Source organism: Peromyscus eremicus, chromosome 8b, assembly GCF_949786415.1.
Source record: "Peromyscus eremicus chromosome 8b, PerEre_H2_v1, whole genome shotgun sequence".
In the NCBI taxonomy this organism is placed as follows: Eukaryota; Metazoa; Chordata; class Mammalia; order Rodentia; family Cricetidae; genus Peromyscus; species Peromyscus eremicus.
Window position 1 is genome coordinate 19,884,159 of NC_081424.1, and position 19,416 is coordinate 19,903,574.

At 43.5% G+C, this 19,416-nt stretch overlaps 1 protein-coding gene across 1 annotated transcript in view; it reads right to left on the reverse strand.

The window, feature by feature from the left end:
- The window catches only part of Fam184a (family with sequence similarity 184 member A), a 130,089-nt gene that overhangs the window by 57,330 nt on the left and 53,343 nt on the right, over positions 1-19,416 (reverse strand). The window contains exons 2-4 of the mRNA XM_059272583.1: positions 6,042-6,896; positions 4,472-4,607; positions 2,062-2,243 (exon numbers count right to left, since the gene is read on the reverse strand). Coding sequence (XP_059128566.1) covers positions 2,062-2,243; positions 4,472-4,607; positions 6,042-6,896 — 1,173 coding nt within the window. The remainder of the gene's footprint in view (positions 1-2,061; positions 2,244-4,471; positions 4,608-6,041; positions 6,897-19,416) is intronic.

A 19,416-nucleotide genomic window follows, 5' to 3' on the forward strand; every position in this document is an offset into this window, starting at 1 on the left:
TGATTGGATTTAAGACCCATTCTACAAGACAGAACTCATGTCTGGGCCAAGAACCGGTGGCTGGGCCCTAGTGGAAAACCTACTCCTATTATTCTGTTAACTAATATTGTATTAAGCTGTCTCCCACACACTTATACCTGTAGGCCACTGCAGCTCTCAATTCTCAGCAGAGAAGCTGCTTTTTGCAGTAGATGGGGATTACTATAGACAGTCACCTCACAACGTGCAGAGAGTAAGAGGCTCAGCCCTAAATGGGACACCAATGCCACAATCCCTAACCCCAAGGCTCAGGAATCATCTCAGAGGAAGAGTCAGAAAGATCAGCCACGGGTAGCGGAGGACTCCTTTGGAAGTGTTTTCTGGCATTACAGGACCACTGCAAGCATGCCCTTACAGGGTTACGGCTGATGCACAAGGCCTACGCCAGACCAAGCCAGCCAAAGTCCCAGCATGAAAGGGGAAGGGGCTCACACAGTCCCACCTCTGGATAGGAGCTACAGGCAATTGATGGCTGATAGGGGGAAAGAGACAGTTTTCTTGGGATGCAGTTCTTAACAGGCTGCCCATGTTCCAGTGGATGGTCCTGCACCCATACACAAACTTAATGGAAGCATTACATGGACTCGGTGGGTTTAGAAAGAGCTCATGAATTTGAGAGAAAAAGTGGTAGAGGTGTGGGAAGAGTTGAGAGGGGAAAGATTCAATCAAAACACATTACAACACAATCATGTGTGAAATGCTCAAACAATAGTTGTTTTTACTGCTAGGAAAATCAAAGGAAATGGAATGGGTAGAGCTGAAAAATTTACAAGTAAGACTTGAAGGCTAAAGAGGTAGAAGAGAAATGAGAGAACGTGAACTACCACGGTTAACTGTGGGGGGGAGGTACAAACAGTGCGATGTAAGATTCACCAATGTAGTGATAATTACAGACAGGGAAACTGAGGCGAACCCAGATCCTATGGCATGGTGGGAAGAGAAGGTAGCATCAGGTCGAGGAGTGAACTGGAGTGAGCACAGAGCAACAACAGATACTTCTAAATATATTTAAATACTGAGAGGAGAAGGGAGAGCATGGTCCAAACCCACGCTTGTTTTGTGGGAGAAATAATAAATGGCTTTCTATGAAACGGTCCAATAAACAGGCAGCAACTGTGGTCTAGAGGACACATGAGTGTTTCACCTAGAAAGTCACAATGCTGCTCTACGAATTTTCACAACTTGGTATCTGTCATCTTTTTACTTCTGTAAAACCCTCCTAGGAGTCAGGCATCATGTTATAGGCCTGTAGTCTTAGCTCCTGGGGAGGCTGCCATAGAGGATCAGACGTTCAGGGTGAGGGTTAGCTGAGACTTACAGAGACCCTGTTTCAAAATAAAAAGTGAAAGAGCCTGGGAGTAGAGTTCAGATGCACAGCATGTCCCTAACACATGTAAGGCCTGGGGTTCATTCCCAGTTCAAAAAACAAAACCCAGACCAGAAAGAGAGGAAGGAGGCGGGGGCGGGGGAAGAGAGAAAAAGAAAAGACAAAGAAGCCTCCTGGGAGTATATGTGATAACATACTTCATTTGTTAAAAAAAAAAAAAAGTATGTTTAGGGGGCTGGAGAGATGGCTTAGCAGTTCAGAGCACTCTGGCTGCTCTTCCAGAGGTCCTGAGTTCAATCCCCAGCAACCACATGGTGGCTCACAACCATCTATATTGAGATCTGGCAGCCCTCTTCTGGTGTGCAGGCCTACATGCAGACAGAACACTGTATATATAATAAATAAAAATCTTTCTTAAAAAAGTATGTTTAATATGATAGTTAATAAAATACAAACCCCAATGCAATAAGAGTTAATTCAACTTCTGGCTTAAAATAAATTGAAATTCTTAGACTTTTAGAAGACAGATTACTACCCAAATATTTGGAATGGATACATAAAATCGCATAGCCTCCCTTCAGACCTCCTTCCTCAAAACAAACCAGCACAAAGCAGACAAGAACCGTTTGGCTCCTGTACAGTATGAGTCGGGATTTGAACTTCCCTTCCCGTCCTCCAGGTACCCATCACCATACCTTCTCTAGCTCCAGCACCTGCAGCTTCTGTTCTTCATCCAGACTCTGCGTTCTACTTTGCAGAAAAGCTCTTTCCTCTTCAAGCTGACATAATCGCTCGTTGGCTCGGGATTTTTCCGATTCTAAATCTTTAATTGCAACTTCCTGGGTCATCTGAGTTGCTCGAAGCATTCCAATATGACCTAGAAACCGTCCCCCACAAAGAAAATCTCCTTAATTTTTAAGTGCGTTGACATGAAAGTGTCTCCAGTGACATAAACTGGACTTCATGCCCGAGTGGCCACACGGCTCTCTTTGGCTTCCTCGCTGTACAAAGGGAAATGTTCACCATGGGACTGTCTTAGCCAATTATAATCCTTTAAAATAGAAAGTCTATTTTCACACCTAATGCTGCTTCCTTGTATCATTTCATCTATTGAAAAAGGAGAAGAATGCAAGCTGACCAAGCTGACGTAGGAGAAACTCCTCCGTAGCTGATGTGAGAGTCTCTTGGGAGTAACTCAGGAAAGAGAGGATGCACCGAGCGATACTATGGTACGAAAATGAGCCGTTTATTGTTTTCTGTTCTCTTTTTCACTCCCACCCCTCTCAGTCTCTGTCTCTCTCAGTCTCTGTCTCTGTCTCTCTCTCTCTGTATTCAGGGAACAAAGGCTGTAGACAGCAGTGGAGTTTCAATTGAATTTGTTTTATATGAAGACTAGATCGAAAACCAGAGGACAACACATTTATGAAAAAATAAAATAAATGATAATCAAACTGGGTGAGGGGTAGTGGAAGGGTGGATGGGATGAATATGATCAAGACATACTGTTTACACATGATGAAGACATACTGTTTACATGTTTGAAATTGTGGAAGAATAAATTGAAGATACTCTATTTAAAAATGGACGAGGGGAAGGCATAGGGGGAGATGTGAAATCTAGTGTGGAACAGGTTCTCCTGGAAAGCATCACTGAAGCAGAGATTTTTCAAAGAACCGTGGACAAACAGCCACAAAGAGCCTACTGTAGCCCAGGCAGTGGGAAAGCGTAGGCCCAGCATCTGTGGGCTCACAAACTGCCTGCATGATTCTTCTGATGCATGCTGCATGCAGGTCATTAAAAATGACTACTTTATGGGCAAGAAAAGTCACCATGAGCCAATCAGAATGAAAGGGATTCCTGAAACAGCTTCACTGGATACACTATCCACTTAGACAAAAAGCACCTTCAGACGACCTGGACCAGCATCTTCCTACGAAGGGCTATGAAATGAAGAACGCTGGCCACACCGGATGGCTGACTCAGCTGTCCTGTGTGACCCCACCTTTGTTCCCTACATACAAATTCTTCCAGAGTCAGACAGACAGACAGACAGATGGAAGGAGAGAGGGAGGATAGTAAAGAATAATGGCTCATTTTTGTGGAGTGTATTCTATAAAAATATACTCCTAAAACCAAACAATATGGGGCTTGCTGAGGCAGGATAGAAAGACAGGGGACAAGATGGGGACATGGGAAGGACAAGGGGCCACTAGGTTCAAAGCTCAGGTGAGGTCTCTCACCAAGTGAAGCTTAAGCATCCCAGTGCAGTCAACACGTGTTGTGAAAACTGCTCCCAGGGAGACAATGCTTCTTTTACATAAAGATGTTCCCAAATAAGAAAGTAAAAACAGCAAGAAACTTTGCTTAAGGCTTGAGCACACATAACTTTGAATCTGGTCTTCTGCCTTCCCCCAATATTTTCTGGGAATCTCGCAGACTAGGCTATTTCCTTTTATTGACAATAAATGCTTCATGTGATCTGAGGACGGTACCTTGACTAAAATCCTAGCTTAGAAGAGCCCAGGAACCCCCTTTCAACCTCAGAGTCCTTGACAGCTCTAAAGCTGACAACTGGAAATGCACCAGCATCATAAACATGGCTACTGGAAAGACAGCAAGGTGCGGCTCTCCCTTGAGAAGCCCACACCCACATGTGGGTGTGTCTTATTTGTTCAGTGATCACCTCTTTTCTGTTGACCCTGTGTTTAAATCCATGTTAAAAATCTCTTCAGGCAAACAACTCTGCTTCAAACTGGCTCATCCTGAGCATCCTTTCTGCAGTGAGGTCAAAGACCAGACTTAACCTCAGTGGAGTCCTAAAAGGAACCCTTGCAGGCTGCTGTGGGGAGGGGGGGGGGTGGGGAGGTAGGGGCTGTGCCCCCCACAACTGTTGACAATCCCATCATTTCACTGTTATAATTACTCAAGAAGGTATTAGAGACTTAAAAAAAAAAAAAAAAAAAACAGTCCGAATAATTTCAAAATGTTAGAAGGAATGGTAAATATGAAATCAGAAGAACTTTTAAAACACTCAGACACTGTTTTGAATGGACAGCAAAGTGCCGGTTTTCGCGGAGCACCGCACCAAGCTACGTGTGGACATACTAGCTTTGAGGACAAGGTCTGAAGCCTGCTGCTGTAAGCGTTCCCGGGCAGCCGCTAGCTCACTCTCCACTTCCTTGTGCTTGCTTAACAAGGCCATTTCTCCCTCCTTGGCATCATCGAGCTGTTTCTGAAGAACCTGAGAAAGATCAAATAGCCATAATCAATATGCAAACCTGACACTAAGCTAAATGATTTATTTAAATTACAAGCAACACCCTTCTCTTACTGGAAAGTTCTGTGTAACTAGGACTACTTAGTTTTAAATCTGTTAGATGAGGTAACACAACATGACATTTTAATGGGTCATATGACCCAATTAGGGAAGTCTATTTCCACCCTGCCTAATGAATTCTAAAGCTCTGCAGATCCTCACACAGCCAGGAAGATTTCTGTGTCATCACAACAAGACTTGTGGAGGTTTTTGGCATCTTTTCTGCATGTGGGCTATCTCTTATTAAATTCTACTTTTTGTTTGGTTGTTTGGTTTTTCGAGACAGTGTTTCTCTGTGTAACAGCCCTGGCTATCCTCAAACTCACTTTGTAGACCAGGCTGACCTCAAACTCAGAGATCTGCCTGACTCTGCCTCCTGAGTGCTCGGGCTAAAGGTGTCACCACCAAAAGCAATAATTTTTTGTTTAGTGTCTAAATACCAAATATAGAGGCAGATCATCCTTACTGAGGAGAAAAAGAAAAGCACAATTAGCCCCTAAGCTCAATATTTTAGCTCTGATGGAAGCACTAGTAAGCTGTTTAAATGAAACTTACTCATAGTATCAATAAGATTTTAAACTTATCTTTTGGGGGCTTGATGTCTAAACTCCTAACATAATGGGTAAAGGGAATAAAAATGACCCTTTCCACTTCTTTTCCTCACAAAGGCAAAGACAAAAATGAGGTGGGGCGGGACTAGAAAGTGGTATGAACATAAACAGCTGATTCTAAAGCCAGCCAGGTCGCTCTCCAAATCAACAAAGTAACGCATATGAGAAAGTGGGCAAGGCTGAGCAATGGCTTAGCAGTCGAGAGCACTTGCTGCTCTTGCAGAGAACTTGAGTTCAGCTCCCAAGTATCCACATGGTGGCTCATAACCATCCATTAACAGATGCATGCAGGTAAAATACTCATACACATAAAATAAAATAAATCAATCAAAAATAAAGTTTTTAAAAAGTGTGTGTGTGCGTGTGTGTGTGTGTGTGTGTGTGTGTGTAGATTGCTCAGTGGGTAAACTGTCTATGATCCAAATGTTCGGACAGGGATCAGATTCCCTAGAACACAGTTAGAGCCAGGTGAGCGTGGTGGACGCTTGCAATGCCGGAGCCAGGGAGACACAGAGGCCGGAACACCCTGGAGCAAGCTGGCTAGCCTGAATATCTGAAATGGCAAATGGAGTCCTCTGGTTTTAGCAAAAGACTCTGCCTCAACACAGAAGGTGGAGAGCAATCTGAGAAAACACCCCATGTCAACCTCAAATTTACACACACATAAACACACACACACACACACACACACACACACACACACACACACGTAAAGAAAGAAAAGACTAAACAACCCATGCCCACACACCTGTACATTGCTCTCTGCTGTGGCCAGTGCCACCTGCAGCTTTTGGCATTTGTCAAGAAGACTGCTGGCTTCATCCTGCACCATCTGCAACTCGGTCTTCAGTTTTCCTATGGTTTTTCGCAGAATGGCTTCTTGTCCCTGGAACTCTTTGCGGAGATCAGCCTCCTTGTCCCTGCTAGCCTGCAGGCTTTCCGCTGTGAAGAGCTGGGACCTTTTCAGATTATCAAGCTCACGCTCATAAAATAACTGAGCTTTGTTCAACTTGCCTTCATATTCCTCAATGAGCTTTTTCTTTTCAAGTCTCAGCTCTTCCAGGGTACTGTTCAAGGCCTCCACCTCCATCCTGTGCATCTCCTCTGCTTTCTCCTGCCCCTTATTCACCGAGAAACTTTGGTCCTGCTGCGACTTCAACAGCTCTTGGACTTCCCGTCTGTGGGCGGTTCTCAAATCTTCCAGGGCCAACCGTTTGTCCTTTTCAAACTGTACCTGGAGCTGCCCAAAGCTCCTCAACCTTTCTTCAAACTTCCTTCTGATCTCTTCGACCTCCCGCGACATGGTCACTATGCGCTGGACATGCTGGGCCTCTGCACAAAGTTGCATGTCCTCAACTCTGTGCTTATAGGCTTCAAACTCCGTCAGCGCCTGCTGCTTCATCTTCTCGTGATCTTCCAAAGACGCTTCCAAAACTTGAATCTTTCTCTTAAGGTCTAACTCTTCTGTTACCTTGCTTTTGTAGAGCAGTATTTTTTCTCTTGTTTCTGCAAGAATCTGTTGGATTTCTTCTTCATGAGCATCTTTGAGGGCCTGAATTGCAGACTCGTGTTCATCGTTTTTAGTATTCAAAGCATATATTACCTACACGGTTTGGAAGAAGGGAGGAGAATTCAGCACATACTCTTTTACATCTTAAAGTTAATTCTTTCACCTGGATCGGTCTTTTTTCTATGCCCATATTATTTCTGGCGAATATTAAATACTGAAACATCATGCAATTGTTTTTGTGCTCACCGGTCGATTTGCTTTAAAAATTCTTATCCTTGCACAGACTTTTAAATTGTTATTTTTAAACATACAAGATCGCTCATTTATAAAAGTGCACAATTACAATCCCGACACTCAGGGACAGAAAGTCACTACACACAGTGAGTTCCAGGCTGCCTTGGAATACATAAACTGTCTGTCTGTCTCTCTGTCTCTGTTTCTGTCTCTCTTCCCATTTCTTTCTCAGAAAAACATTCAACATGAAGAATGATGCCCTAGAAATGAAAGGAAGAAAGGAACAACAGAGGCCGTTTGCAGAGATGGTAGTTCTCTGCACACCCAGGCCAGCAGACCCACCTTGCATCATGGCTTTGTGTCACATTCCCATGAATGGAGCTCTACATATTGGGGTACCCCAGAGCTCTCTGTATGTGTTCAAGAGTCTATTTAAATATCTAAATGTACAAATTCCCTTTTCTAGCTCCCTTATAGCTTGCTTTTGTTAAAGGTTTAGAACTATTTTATTGATGATGAACAGATCTGCAATGTTCTACACTAGTGAGTAAATGTAAATTTAGACCTGGCTTGAGCTGGGCCTCTGCAGTCCACAGGGCACTAGTGAGCAGCAGCACCCCAGGTTAAGGTTCTCAGAGGGAGATCCAGAACCATAGGGTCAAAGAATCTGGGGTCAATCCCCTTCCCCCTGATCAGCACTATGTTTCAGAGCTCCCAGAGGCATCTGTAGTGGACATGATCACCACGTGGGACTGAATTCTCAGTCTTTGAGATCTAATGTCACCTCCAGGTGGACAGTGTCTCAATTCAACTGAATTACTGATGCTGGAGAAATCCACATATATTGTGGTGACCCAAGATGACCATAGCAAACCACATGAAGTGTGAGAAGAGGAAAAACATTTGCTTTATCCCGTAGCAAACAGCCATTAAGGTGAATGACCAGGCTGGGTATGGTGGCACATGCCAGTCATCCTGATAGTCAAAAGGCTAAGGCTGAGAGATGGCCATGACCTTAAGGCCAGACTGGACTACACAGTGAGTACCAGACCAGCCAGGGATACATAGCAATACTCTGTCTACAAATAAAGAAGGAAAGAGAAAAGGAACAGGAAAGGAAAAAAAAGGAAAGAAAAAAGAATCTCACTGGTCAGGATGCCTAGAGCAAAATGGACTATGGGCTTCAAGTCTTCTTAGGGAAGTTCTGCTCTGAGCCCCATTTTATCTTACTAAGCACATGGAAGAAAATGTGTTGGGGTCCACAGAGGTTTCCTAGGTTTTTGTCTCTCTCCTCTATATTTCTATCTAAATCTCTTATCCCTCACTCCTCAAGAGTCCCTGGGGTAAATAAATGTGGGAGCTGATCCCCCACAAAAGTGGAAATGAAATAGACTTCCAAGAACCAAGTCACACCTTTAGTACTTTGTTCCAAGAGATGATCTTAAAAAGGTCCAGCCCCTTTCAGGGAGTCACTATTTCAGGAATGAAACAGGAGAGGGATGCAATATGTGAGTGTCCCCTCTTAGATGGTTTATTGAAATACACTTCTCTCTAACAATTTCCATTCAGCCTTTGGTGAGTGATGTCAAGCTCCACATCCTTTAACACCTCTTTCTCGAACACCACTGATGAAAGGCTATGCTCTGAACATCCAGCACGCCCATCATTTACTATCATCATTTCCTAAAACTCAGTAAGTGTTTGGTTAAGTAGGGGAGTCTCGATAACAAGGCAGGAAAGATATAGGAGACTGTCAGAGAGCCTAGAGAAGAAGCTACAGAAAGAAAAGCAGTGTAGCATTCAAAATGGTAAGTAGGGGAAATTAGACAGGAGCTTGGAATTAAAACAATGAATTACAAAGAATAGGATTTAAGTTATCAAAATATATGAAAACAACAGAAAAACATTACAGTAGTAAGCATCATTTCAGTTTAAACTCTAATCCTAATGTCAGCAAGCAACAACTGAAGGCCAAATATGGCTGCTGTTTGCCACTGTAAATACCTGGGTACAGCACAACTGTGTCCATTTGTTCAAGTGCTGTGATCCCACCACGACAGGAGGGCTGAGGAGGAGTGGAAAAGCCCATTACGACCTCCCAGTCTAATCTATACGCGGGCAAGGCATCTTAGTCAAAATCAGCAACAAAAAAGAGAAAGGTCTGAGGCTGTGCTACCTTTTTTAATCTTCCATACTTCTTTCCACTAAAACTCATATAGTGAGAAACCAATTGTCTAATCTGAAGGTACAGTGCATAAAGAAGTACACACCCACACGGAGCATATCAGTATCTTCCAGAGGAAATATTAAAATATATTTCTAAAAACTTAAAAAAGAACAATAAAAGGATGCCAAGTGCATCAAATCAGTACTACTCCAATAAATTACCACTTCAGACATGCCATTATTAAGTTACAGTCTTTAAAAATTATTTTTACGTTTATTTATTTTAGTATGGGGGAAGGCACATGCCATGGTGCACATGCAGAGGTCAGAGGGCAGCTCTGGAGAATTGGTTCTCTGCTTCCACCTTATAGGACCCAGGGATCAAACTCAGGTAATCAGGTTCACTAGCAAGTGCCCCTGTCCACTGACCAATTGGCCATAGTTATGGTCATTTTAAAATAAGAATCTTACATATGAAGATTCAAGTGGAGAGGGGTGAGGAGACAGGTGGATTCCTGAAGCTGATTGGCTAGCCATCCTAGAGGAATCCATGAGCTCTAGGCTCAGTGAAAGACCTGCCATCAAGGAGAGACATCAGCTTCAACTTTGAGCCTCTACATACATGCACCCATGTGTAAAAGCATCTGAACAAATGGCTGTACATATTCACACTGATGAATACACATACACACAAATAAGTTTACAAGTCCAAGTAAAAACAAGTCATTTCTTGAATAGTTGTTTTGTAATGCTGGCTGCTATGGGATGAATTCTATTTCTTCTAAATCTGTATTTTGAAACCCTACCCCTGGACATGATGGCATTTGGGAGGCAATTAGGTTTCAATGGGTCACAAGGGTAGGGCCTCATCTGTACTTAGTCCTTCCACCTCTACCACACGAGGACCACCACATGTAAGCCAGTAAGAGAGGCCTCACAGGACTGATCTACCTGGCATCTTGGGCGTGGAACTCACAGCCTCCAAACTGAGAAATAAAGTGTGTTGTTGCATGCATGCGAGCATGCAGGTGTACATTCAGATACATGCATGCAAAGGCCTGAGGTGAACATTGGGTATCTGTCACTATTGCTCTCTATCTTATTGTCTTGAGACAATGCTTCTCATTGAACTGGAACTTGTCATTTTGGCCAGGCTGCCCTATGATCCCCACTGTCCACTGCTCCAATACTGCAGCTTTAGGCGTATGCGTCCATGCCTGGCTCTTGACATGTGTGCTGGGGATTCAAATGCAAGTCCTCAGACTTTCCCAGAGAGCACTTTTACCTACTGAGCCATTACTCTACCCACATACTGTAGAGCAGTTTCCTCAGAGATTGAAACATTCCATCCTGCAGGGAAGCTCATTAGGAAAGGAAATAAACAATTCAAAATGAAGGCTCCAGGAATATAGAAACATAAAACTGTAAACCTAAAAAATGAAAGCTGACAGTCATCAGCTCTAAAGGTTAACTTTTAACTCCCCTTGCCCCCTTATAGCTAGCAACTGCCTGGACCAAAGTTAACTTTTAAAGATGTTTCTATGTGCCGGGCGGTGGTCGAGTATGCCTTTAATCCCAGCACTTGGGAGGCAGAGGCAGGCGGATCTTTGTGAGTTCAAGGCCAGCCTGGTTTACAGAGCGAGTTCCAGGTCAGGCTCCAAAGCTACACAGAGAAACCCTGTCTCAGAAAAAAAAAAAAAAAAAAAAAAGAGATGTTTCTACGTGACTTCTAGCATGCATCCCATGCCTGATGCTTTCCCCCTTACTATAAAAAGGGGGCCAAAACCCATCTCCAGGCCACAGTCTCAGAATCCTAAACACTGGCTGTGGTCTCAGCTAGCTGATAAGCTTTTGTGTCCTGTGGTGATATTTTCTTCCTCCTCGTCCTCCTCACCCTCTTCTTCTTCTTCTTTTTTTTTTCTAGAATAAAGTTTGTTTCTGGTTTAATTGACTTTGATGGTCTGACCCCCATTATTGCGTGACCCCAGACCCAACAAAAATAGCTTCAGGAAGTCCCTGAAACTGGACAGCTTTACAAGATCCCTCCTTTCCAACTCTCAAGACAAGCCTGAAAGAAGCAGAAACCAGCCAAACACAGTTGGTCTCAGTCTCAGGCTCTCCACCTTCCCTTCCCAACCCCATTGCCTGCAGATCAGGATATAAAGCTCTGAGCTACTTCTCCAGCACTGTGCCTGCCTGCTGCAACACTCTCCATTGTGATGATAATGGACTAACCCCATACAACTGTAAGCAAGCCCTCAATCAAATGCTTTCTTTTATAAGAGTTGCCTCAGCCATGGTGTCTCTTCACAGTAACAGAACAGTAAGTAAGACACACCATAAAAGAAGCAGAGACAAGATGAACTTCCTAGAAGAAATAAAGACCAACTGAGCCACCTGGAAAGAAACTTTCCAATCTTTTGAGCTGCCTGCAGGCTGTGCAGTGAGCTCCAGGTTTCCGGGTTTTTTTGTTTGTTTGTTTGTTTGTTTGTTTTTTGTTTTTTGAGCTGTCACCCATGATGGGGCAGGATTTGAAGATACAGCTTGTTTGAGTCACTCTGCTCTTGTAAGTGACCTCTCACCCATATCTATCTAAATGACCCCAATAAAATGCATTGGTTCACAAAGCTGGACTTCAGCGGTATCCATACTCTGTCCTGGGATCCCTTTCTGAAGTGAGTACACATGTGTACGTTGTATGTCCCTAGAAAAAGCCTGTCATGCAACACCACAAAAAAATTAATTCTTGATGTTTAAGACATAGACTTGTGGTGTTTTATTATGACAGCTGGATCCTATTATTACACTGGTAATATATTAATATGTTCCTGATTAAAAACTAACTAATCAGAAACAAAGTATATTCATTGCAAAAAAAAAAAAAAAAAAAAAAAAAAAAAAAAAAAAAAAAAGAAAAGCACATTTGTAATAAAGGACACCCACCAAAGCAAAATGTGTTATATTAGCTTATTAAGTAAAATAACTTAGGCTTCGCTGTGGCATATTATACCAACTGACGTACCACTGCTAAGGTGAGTTATCACTGTACAGGGGAGGGTATAGTTAATACAACGTAGTACCATAAAACCATCAAAAATACTTCTAAAAAAGGGCCTAAAACAGCTTTGTATTCCAACAAAGAAAAGTCCAGAACAGATAGATTCATTGCTGAATTTCAGCAGACCTTTAAGAAAGAAATAACAATGATGCTCCTCAAATTATTCCATAAAATGGATTGGAAAGAATGCTTCCAAGCCCATTTCACAATGCAGTATTACCTCAATACCCAAACTCTGTAAGGATACAATATCACCACCAGACCAATTAAACAGAGACTGAAAAAAAAAAGTACTTAATACATTACCTGCAAATTTGCACATTAAACAAAATGATATACCATGATCAGGGTGCTCCCATTCCAGGGGTGCAAGGATAATTGATTCAGCACACACAAATCGATACATTTCTGAACAGATCTCCATTAACTCAAGAAATGGTAGCAAGAATCAACAAACAGGACTGCATCAAACTGAAAACCTTCTGCTCAGCAAAAGAAGCAGCAGAGTAAAGAGACGACGTACAGAATGAGAAAGAAATCTTTGGTGGCTATCCTTCCAGGAGGGCTCAATACCCAGAATATATAAAGAACTCAGAATATGCAACAGCAAAAGGCTAAATAAGAAATGGGCAAAGGATATGGACAGACACTTCCCGAGCTTCAAGTGGGCAATAAGTATAATATGCAGAAAAAGTGTTTAATATCCACAGCTCTCAGGAAAGTGACAGGGAGGGGACCAGTGAGATGGCTCAGCAGGTAAAGGTGCTTGCCACTGAGCCTGACAGCCCTGAGCTTAAACCCTAGAAATCACATGGTGGAAGGAGAAAGCTCAGTCCCCCAAGTGTCCCCTGAGCTCCACGCATGCACAGTGGCTGGAGCACACACACAATAAACAAATATATAAACATGTAAACAAATATTTAAAAAGGGTTTTTCTGTCCTCAGTAAATTAATATTCTTGATGAATAGATCCCTAGTGCCAATAGGCAAATTTTGCCATCTGAAAGATCTGTAAAACTATATCTTTAAAATAGCCTAAAAACTCTGATTTTTAAAAAGCATATAATATGAATAACACTACATAATGACACTATTCTAACACTTTAAATTTTTTATTGAAAATAGATTTTTCATATAATATATTTTGGTTACTGTTTGTTCTCTCCCATCTCCTCCCAGATCCTCCTCCCCTCTTTCCCACCCACCCAAATCTATACCCTTTCTTTTTCTCTCTCATTAGGATACAAAGAGGCATCCAAAAAATAGTAATAAAATAAGATAAGGCAAAACCAAACAAACCAGAATAGAATATATAAAACAAACAAAAATCCATAGAAATATAAAACTGGAAACCATAATGCAAAGGACCTGTAAGGTAATAAAAATAAAACAAAACAAACAATGAATCCCTGACTAAACATTATTAGACAAAGAACCCTTAAAAAGCCACTGAGTTCGTTTTGTGTTGTCCAACTACTGCTGGGCATGGGGCCTGGCCTTCAGAGTGGAGTGAGACTCTGCTGGAGAGGACAATGTTTCATTTGTGAGTGGTTATCAATTGTAGATAGCCTCTACTAGGGATGGAGCTTGTATACACTTCCCCTCTCACTGCTGGAAGCCCATCTGGCCCAGACCTGTGCAGGCTCTGTGCATGCTGCCACAGTCTCTGTGAGTTCAAATATGTGTGTCTCACGTTGATTTACGTGGCCTTCGTGGTTTGCTTTGTTTTGTTTTTCCTGGAGTCCTCAGTCTCCTCTAGCTCTTATACTCTTCCTGCCTACTCTTCAGCAGGATTCCCTGAGCTCTGAGGGGAGGGATTTGAGGGAGACATCCCATTTAGGACTGAGTGTTCCAAGGTCTCTCACTCTCTGTACACTGTCCAGCTGTGGATCTCTGTATCTGTTTCCATCTACTGCAGGAGGAAGCTTCTCGGATGATGATTGAGCAAGGCACTGATTTATGAGTACAGCAGAATGCTGTTAGGAGTCATTTTATTGCTAGGTTCCTTAAGCAGAACAGTAGTAGCGGGTTTCCCCTAGTCCCTAGCCTATCTAGTCTCTGGTTCTTGGCGACCTAAGCAGTGTCGGGGATGGGCTCCATTTCATGGAGTGGGAACTGAATCCATCAGACGTTGATTGGTTAGCTGGACAAGCTTTGTGCCACTACTGTAGCAGCAAATCTCCAGGCAGGTCACCACTGTAGACTGAAGGGCTTGTAGCTGGACTGATGATGTTTACCTGTCCTCCTTGCTAGCCTGCAGAGTATCTTCCAGCACTACGAACACTGGTCAACAGGGGTAAAGACTCTAGGTAGGCACCAGCTCGACTTCTCCATATTCAATAGGTTGTGTAGGTACTGTCTTCAGCACTAGGGGATTACTATCTGACTGTGGTGAGTAACCGTGGAAATAGCCTGGACTGTTTGAGGGTTTCCATGAAGTCCCTTTGTTAACAACTCAATTATATGTAATCCAGTTTCAGAACTGGAGGTTTCATTTGGTGACAAGAAATGTCCAGTGGGGTTCTAATTCCCCTGCTACTTGGGGATTCCATTTAGATCACCTTTGTGTGTGTGTGTGTGTGTGTGTGTGTGTGTGTGTGTGTGTGTGTGTGTGGTTTTTTTTAGGAAGCTTCTATTGTATTAAGTTTCCACATGATCCTTCAAACATCCCTTAGTTTTAGCTGTCTCTCCTTCATCCCTTTTCCCCTCCTCCTCCCCATTTCATCCTCCTGTTGTAGTAAAACCCCCTTTCCACCCGTCCATAACTATCTATTCTATTTCCCCTTCCTAAGGTGATCCATCACTCTCGCCCAGTCCCTTACTCTATACCTAAATTCTCTAGAGATATGGATTGTAACTTACTTACCAAGGACTTAACTACTAACATCCACATATACGTGATTACATACCATATTAAACAAATACTTTAACATTTTTAAAGGGGCTAGCAAGATGGCTCAGTGGTTAAGAGCACTGGCTGCTCTTTCAGAGAACCTGGGTTCAATTCCTAGCAACCACACAGTCACTCATAACCATCTGCAACTCTGGTTCCAGGGCATCTAACACCCTCTTCTGGTCTCCGCATGCATCAGGCATGCATATGGTGTGCAAACATGCATACACATGTTCCACAGACAAAATACCCAGAGATGTAAAAAAATAATTTTAGAGGCATGGAGATTCCATCCACCCCAGCCAGAAGGGCTGTTATCAAGGATGCAGAATTAATGAATACTTAACATGCGAAGGAGCAGGAGTCCTTCTTTCAAACCCCCCAGGGTGTTGTTTCTCCATAGCTACCATTCTAACTGGGGTAAAAAGGGATCTCAGTGTAGGGCTAACATGCATTTCGCTCATGGATAGTGAGGTTGGACATTTCTCCTGTTTATTTCTGTGGTGGTTTGAATGAGAATCCCCCCCATCATAGGCTCATATATTTGAATGCTTAGGCAGTGGCGCTACTTGACAGGGATTAGGAGGTGTGGACTTGCTGGAGGAAGTGTGTTGCCAGGATTGGCTCTGGGGTTTCAAGGGCCCAAGCCCCAGGCTCACTGTTTGTCTCTTCCTGCTGCCTGTGGACCCAGATGAGACCTCTCAGCCTCTCCAGCATCATGTCCGCCTGCACACTGCCATGCTCCCTGCCGTGAGGATAATGGACTAAACTTCTCAAACTGTAAGCAAGTCCCAGGTAAATGTTTCCTTTTTATAAAGGAAAGTTGCTGTGGTCATGGTGTCTCTTCACAGCAATAGAACACTGACTGAAGACAATATCATTAGCTCATTTATTGTGCTGTTGGATTCCTTGCTGCGTAGTTGTTCCTTTATTCTGGGTATTAATCCTGTCAGATGTATAGCAAGTAAAGATTTTCCTTTTACTCGTCAGGTGGTCAGTAAACTCAGTGAACTGTTTCTTTTGCTCTACAGCAGTTTTTTAATTCACGAGGCTCTATCTGGCAGCTGCTGTCATTACTTCTTGAGGGGGTAGATTCCTTCCTATTCAGAAGGTCCTTCCCCATGCCCACATGCTGAATTGCTTGACTTACTTTTTCCTTGAAACGTTCAGGGTTTCTGATCTTCTATTAAGGTCTTCTTTGATCTGTCTTGAGTGGAGTTTGGTGCAGGGTGAATTTCATTCTTTTACATGTGGATTTCCCCAGCACTGTTTGTTAAAAAGGTTTGCTTCTTCAACATCAAAAATCAGGTGGCTGTAACTACATGGTTCACACCTATTTTCTAAATCTACTTACTAACGTGTCTGTCTTTATACCAGTCTCCTGCTGGCTTTGTCATTATGCTCTGAAGTATAGCCTGAAATTGGGCATAGTGGTACTGCTAGCATTCTTTTTGTCTAGGGTCCCTTTGACTACTCAAGGTCTCCTGTGTTTCCATATGAATTTTAAGATGGGATTTTTTTTTTCTATTTCCATGAAGAATGACACTGGGATCTTGGTGGTGATTACAGGAAACCTGAAGAATGGCTAGGGCAGTAAAACCATCCCTATAATGCTATTTCTGCCAATGCATAAGCAAGGAAGGCCTTTCATTTTTCTAGCAACTTCTTCCATGTATTTCTTCTGCATTTAAAGTTTTAATTGTAGAGGTCTTTTGTTTCCTTGGTTAGACTTCTAGTGTACCCCCCCCCAATATGGTCCCTCAAATGATTTCTTACCATAACAATCTTTTAATTCCCTCAAAATGCCAGAGGAAAAAGCACAGAGGCAATTCCAGTCCAAGGAAACAGCAAGAGAATGATACAAAGAGGAAAGCATACACTCTGTGAAAGGAAGGGAGCTTCAGAACTAGGTAAACATTGTCAATACCACAGGGGTACTTGTATCTGCTGGGCCCATCGAGTTTCAGGAGGTAGAACATACTGAAAAAAAGGAAAATGGCCTCCGGACAAACCCTGGGCATGGTCCGTGGGATGGGGAGGAGGATGAGGACCCGTGGATGCGACAGAGGGGCAGGAGTGCAGCAAAGACAAGAGTCACAGCTCCAGCCAGGACAGATGGCCTAAGGTGATGCCAAAAGCCGCTAAAAAGTGCGGACAAATGACTACAACGTCCCGTATTCAGACTCTATGCTCACAATTAGGGAGGACATTTGATGGCATGCTGACAGCGGAAGCTAAGGGACAAATAGAGAGAGAGGTTAGTCAGCATTTAGTGAGAAGAGGCAGTCAGCCAGAACATCTGAGAAATGGCTTACGACCGAAAGATGACTAGGAGGGAGGTCCGAGAGGCAGAAGTTCAGGGCGGGTTTGCTGGTTCAAACAGAGGTGGGCTATATAGGGGGTGTACCCTCTCTTCTGGTTACAGTGACTCTCCTAACTCTTGTGAGGCCAACCTCGTGAGCCTTCCCAGCTCATCTACCTCTACCTAGTAAAAGGTTTAACCACACAGCAGCCAGTAGTAGACCCTTCTCATACAGGGTATGGCTTTCCGGCCAGTCTCCATCTTTTATTGTACACCTAGAGGACAATTCTAGATGCAGCTGCACTCTCTCTTTCTAGTCAATGCTAGGCTAACACAGAAGGAACTCACCCTCGGCGTACCAAACAGCTGCAAAAGGCGGACATGGGCTTACAAAGTAATATTCACTAATGTTTTTGTTTCATTGCTTGGGGAGCATGCGTGTGGTCTACACATGTGTGTGCCCCTGTGCAGGTCGGGGGTGCACGTGCCTGTGGATACGGGTACGGAGGCCGGAGGTTGTTGGAGAAAGGACTTCTCACTGAAGGGAAGCGCACCAGCGCGGTGACACTCGCTGCTCAGTGAGCCCACTATCTATCTGCCTGTCTCCGCCCACCCCCACGTGCCGCGGTGACAATCAGTGGCCGTCACATCACGCCTGGCTTTTACGTGGGTCCTGGAGACCCAGACATGGGATCTTCATGTTCATACAGCGGGCACTTCATCCACTGAACCCCCTCCCTGGCCTCATAGTCAGTATTTGAAAAACTTAAATCAGTATGGATTTGGGAGGAGGGCACGTGACAGCATGCGTGTGGAAGTCAGAAGACAACTTGTAAAAGTCAGTTCAAATCTCTCCTTCTACCAGGTGGGGTCCTAGGGGTTGAACTCAGGTCATCAGCCTTGGTGGCAACCATCTTTACCCACTGAGCCATAGTTTGTAGGGTGTTTTGGAAGGGGTTTTGTGTGTGTGTGTGTGTGTGTGTGTGTGTGTGTGTGTGTGTGTGTGTTTTCAAGACAGGGTTTCTCTGTGTAGTTTTGGTGCCTGTCCTGGAACTCACTCTGTAGCCCAAGCTGGCCTCGAACTCACAGAGATCCGCCTGGCTCTGCCTCCTGAGTGCCAGGATTAAAGGCGTGCGCCACCACCTCCCAACGTTTTTAAGATCTGACACATCTTGTAGGAAGGTAATTGGTTTGGGTTTTTGTTTTTTATAGATAGGGTTTCATACAGTCCGGGCTGGCCTCAAACTGGCAATAGAGCGAAAGAAGACCTTGACCTCATCATCCCGCCTCTACCTTCCCTCCCTGGGTGGGAGGCAGGCCAGCACCACCTTATCTGTTTCTAGAGTGCTGCGGACTGAAGCAGGGCCTTGTGTACACCAGGTGGCGCTCTGCCGACTGAGCTGCACCCTGGCTCTGTTTCCATGGTTCAGCTTTCCATTCTGGTGGGGTCAGTCAATAGAGTACTTGGTTATAAGACATCAGAATTAAATAATACTGTCAAAACTCCAATTCTCAAGATCACTTCTTACTCTTGCCATTAGAACCTGTTCTATTTGTTCTAAAACAACACACATGAAAGCTCTGCCTGTATTCATTTATGTTCACGGATAATCTCAGAACAGCCTCAGAAGTAAAATTTCACAAATGGTCCAAGATAATTCTCCAATTTTAAAATATTTCCAATGAGCTCTAAACAGCTTACTTAGGCTCTTATTCATCAGTGACATAGTTTATAGTTTGGAGCCTGAATACTGGCCCCGTGCCCCAAGTAAAGGCATGTTAATCAAATATTTAAAGCCGTTCGCTTTTGGAAGTGAGGAAATTGCACAAACACTTCCTGATTTTCTTGACAGTTCTACTGGGGATAAAAAGTAGCATGTATTTATGCTGCCCATATTGCCTCAATGACACTTTTACTCACTGCATGGAAAGGGGGGGAAAAAGGTTTATAAAACTAAAT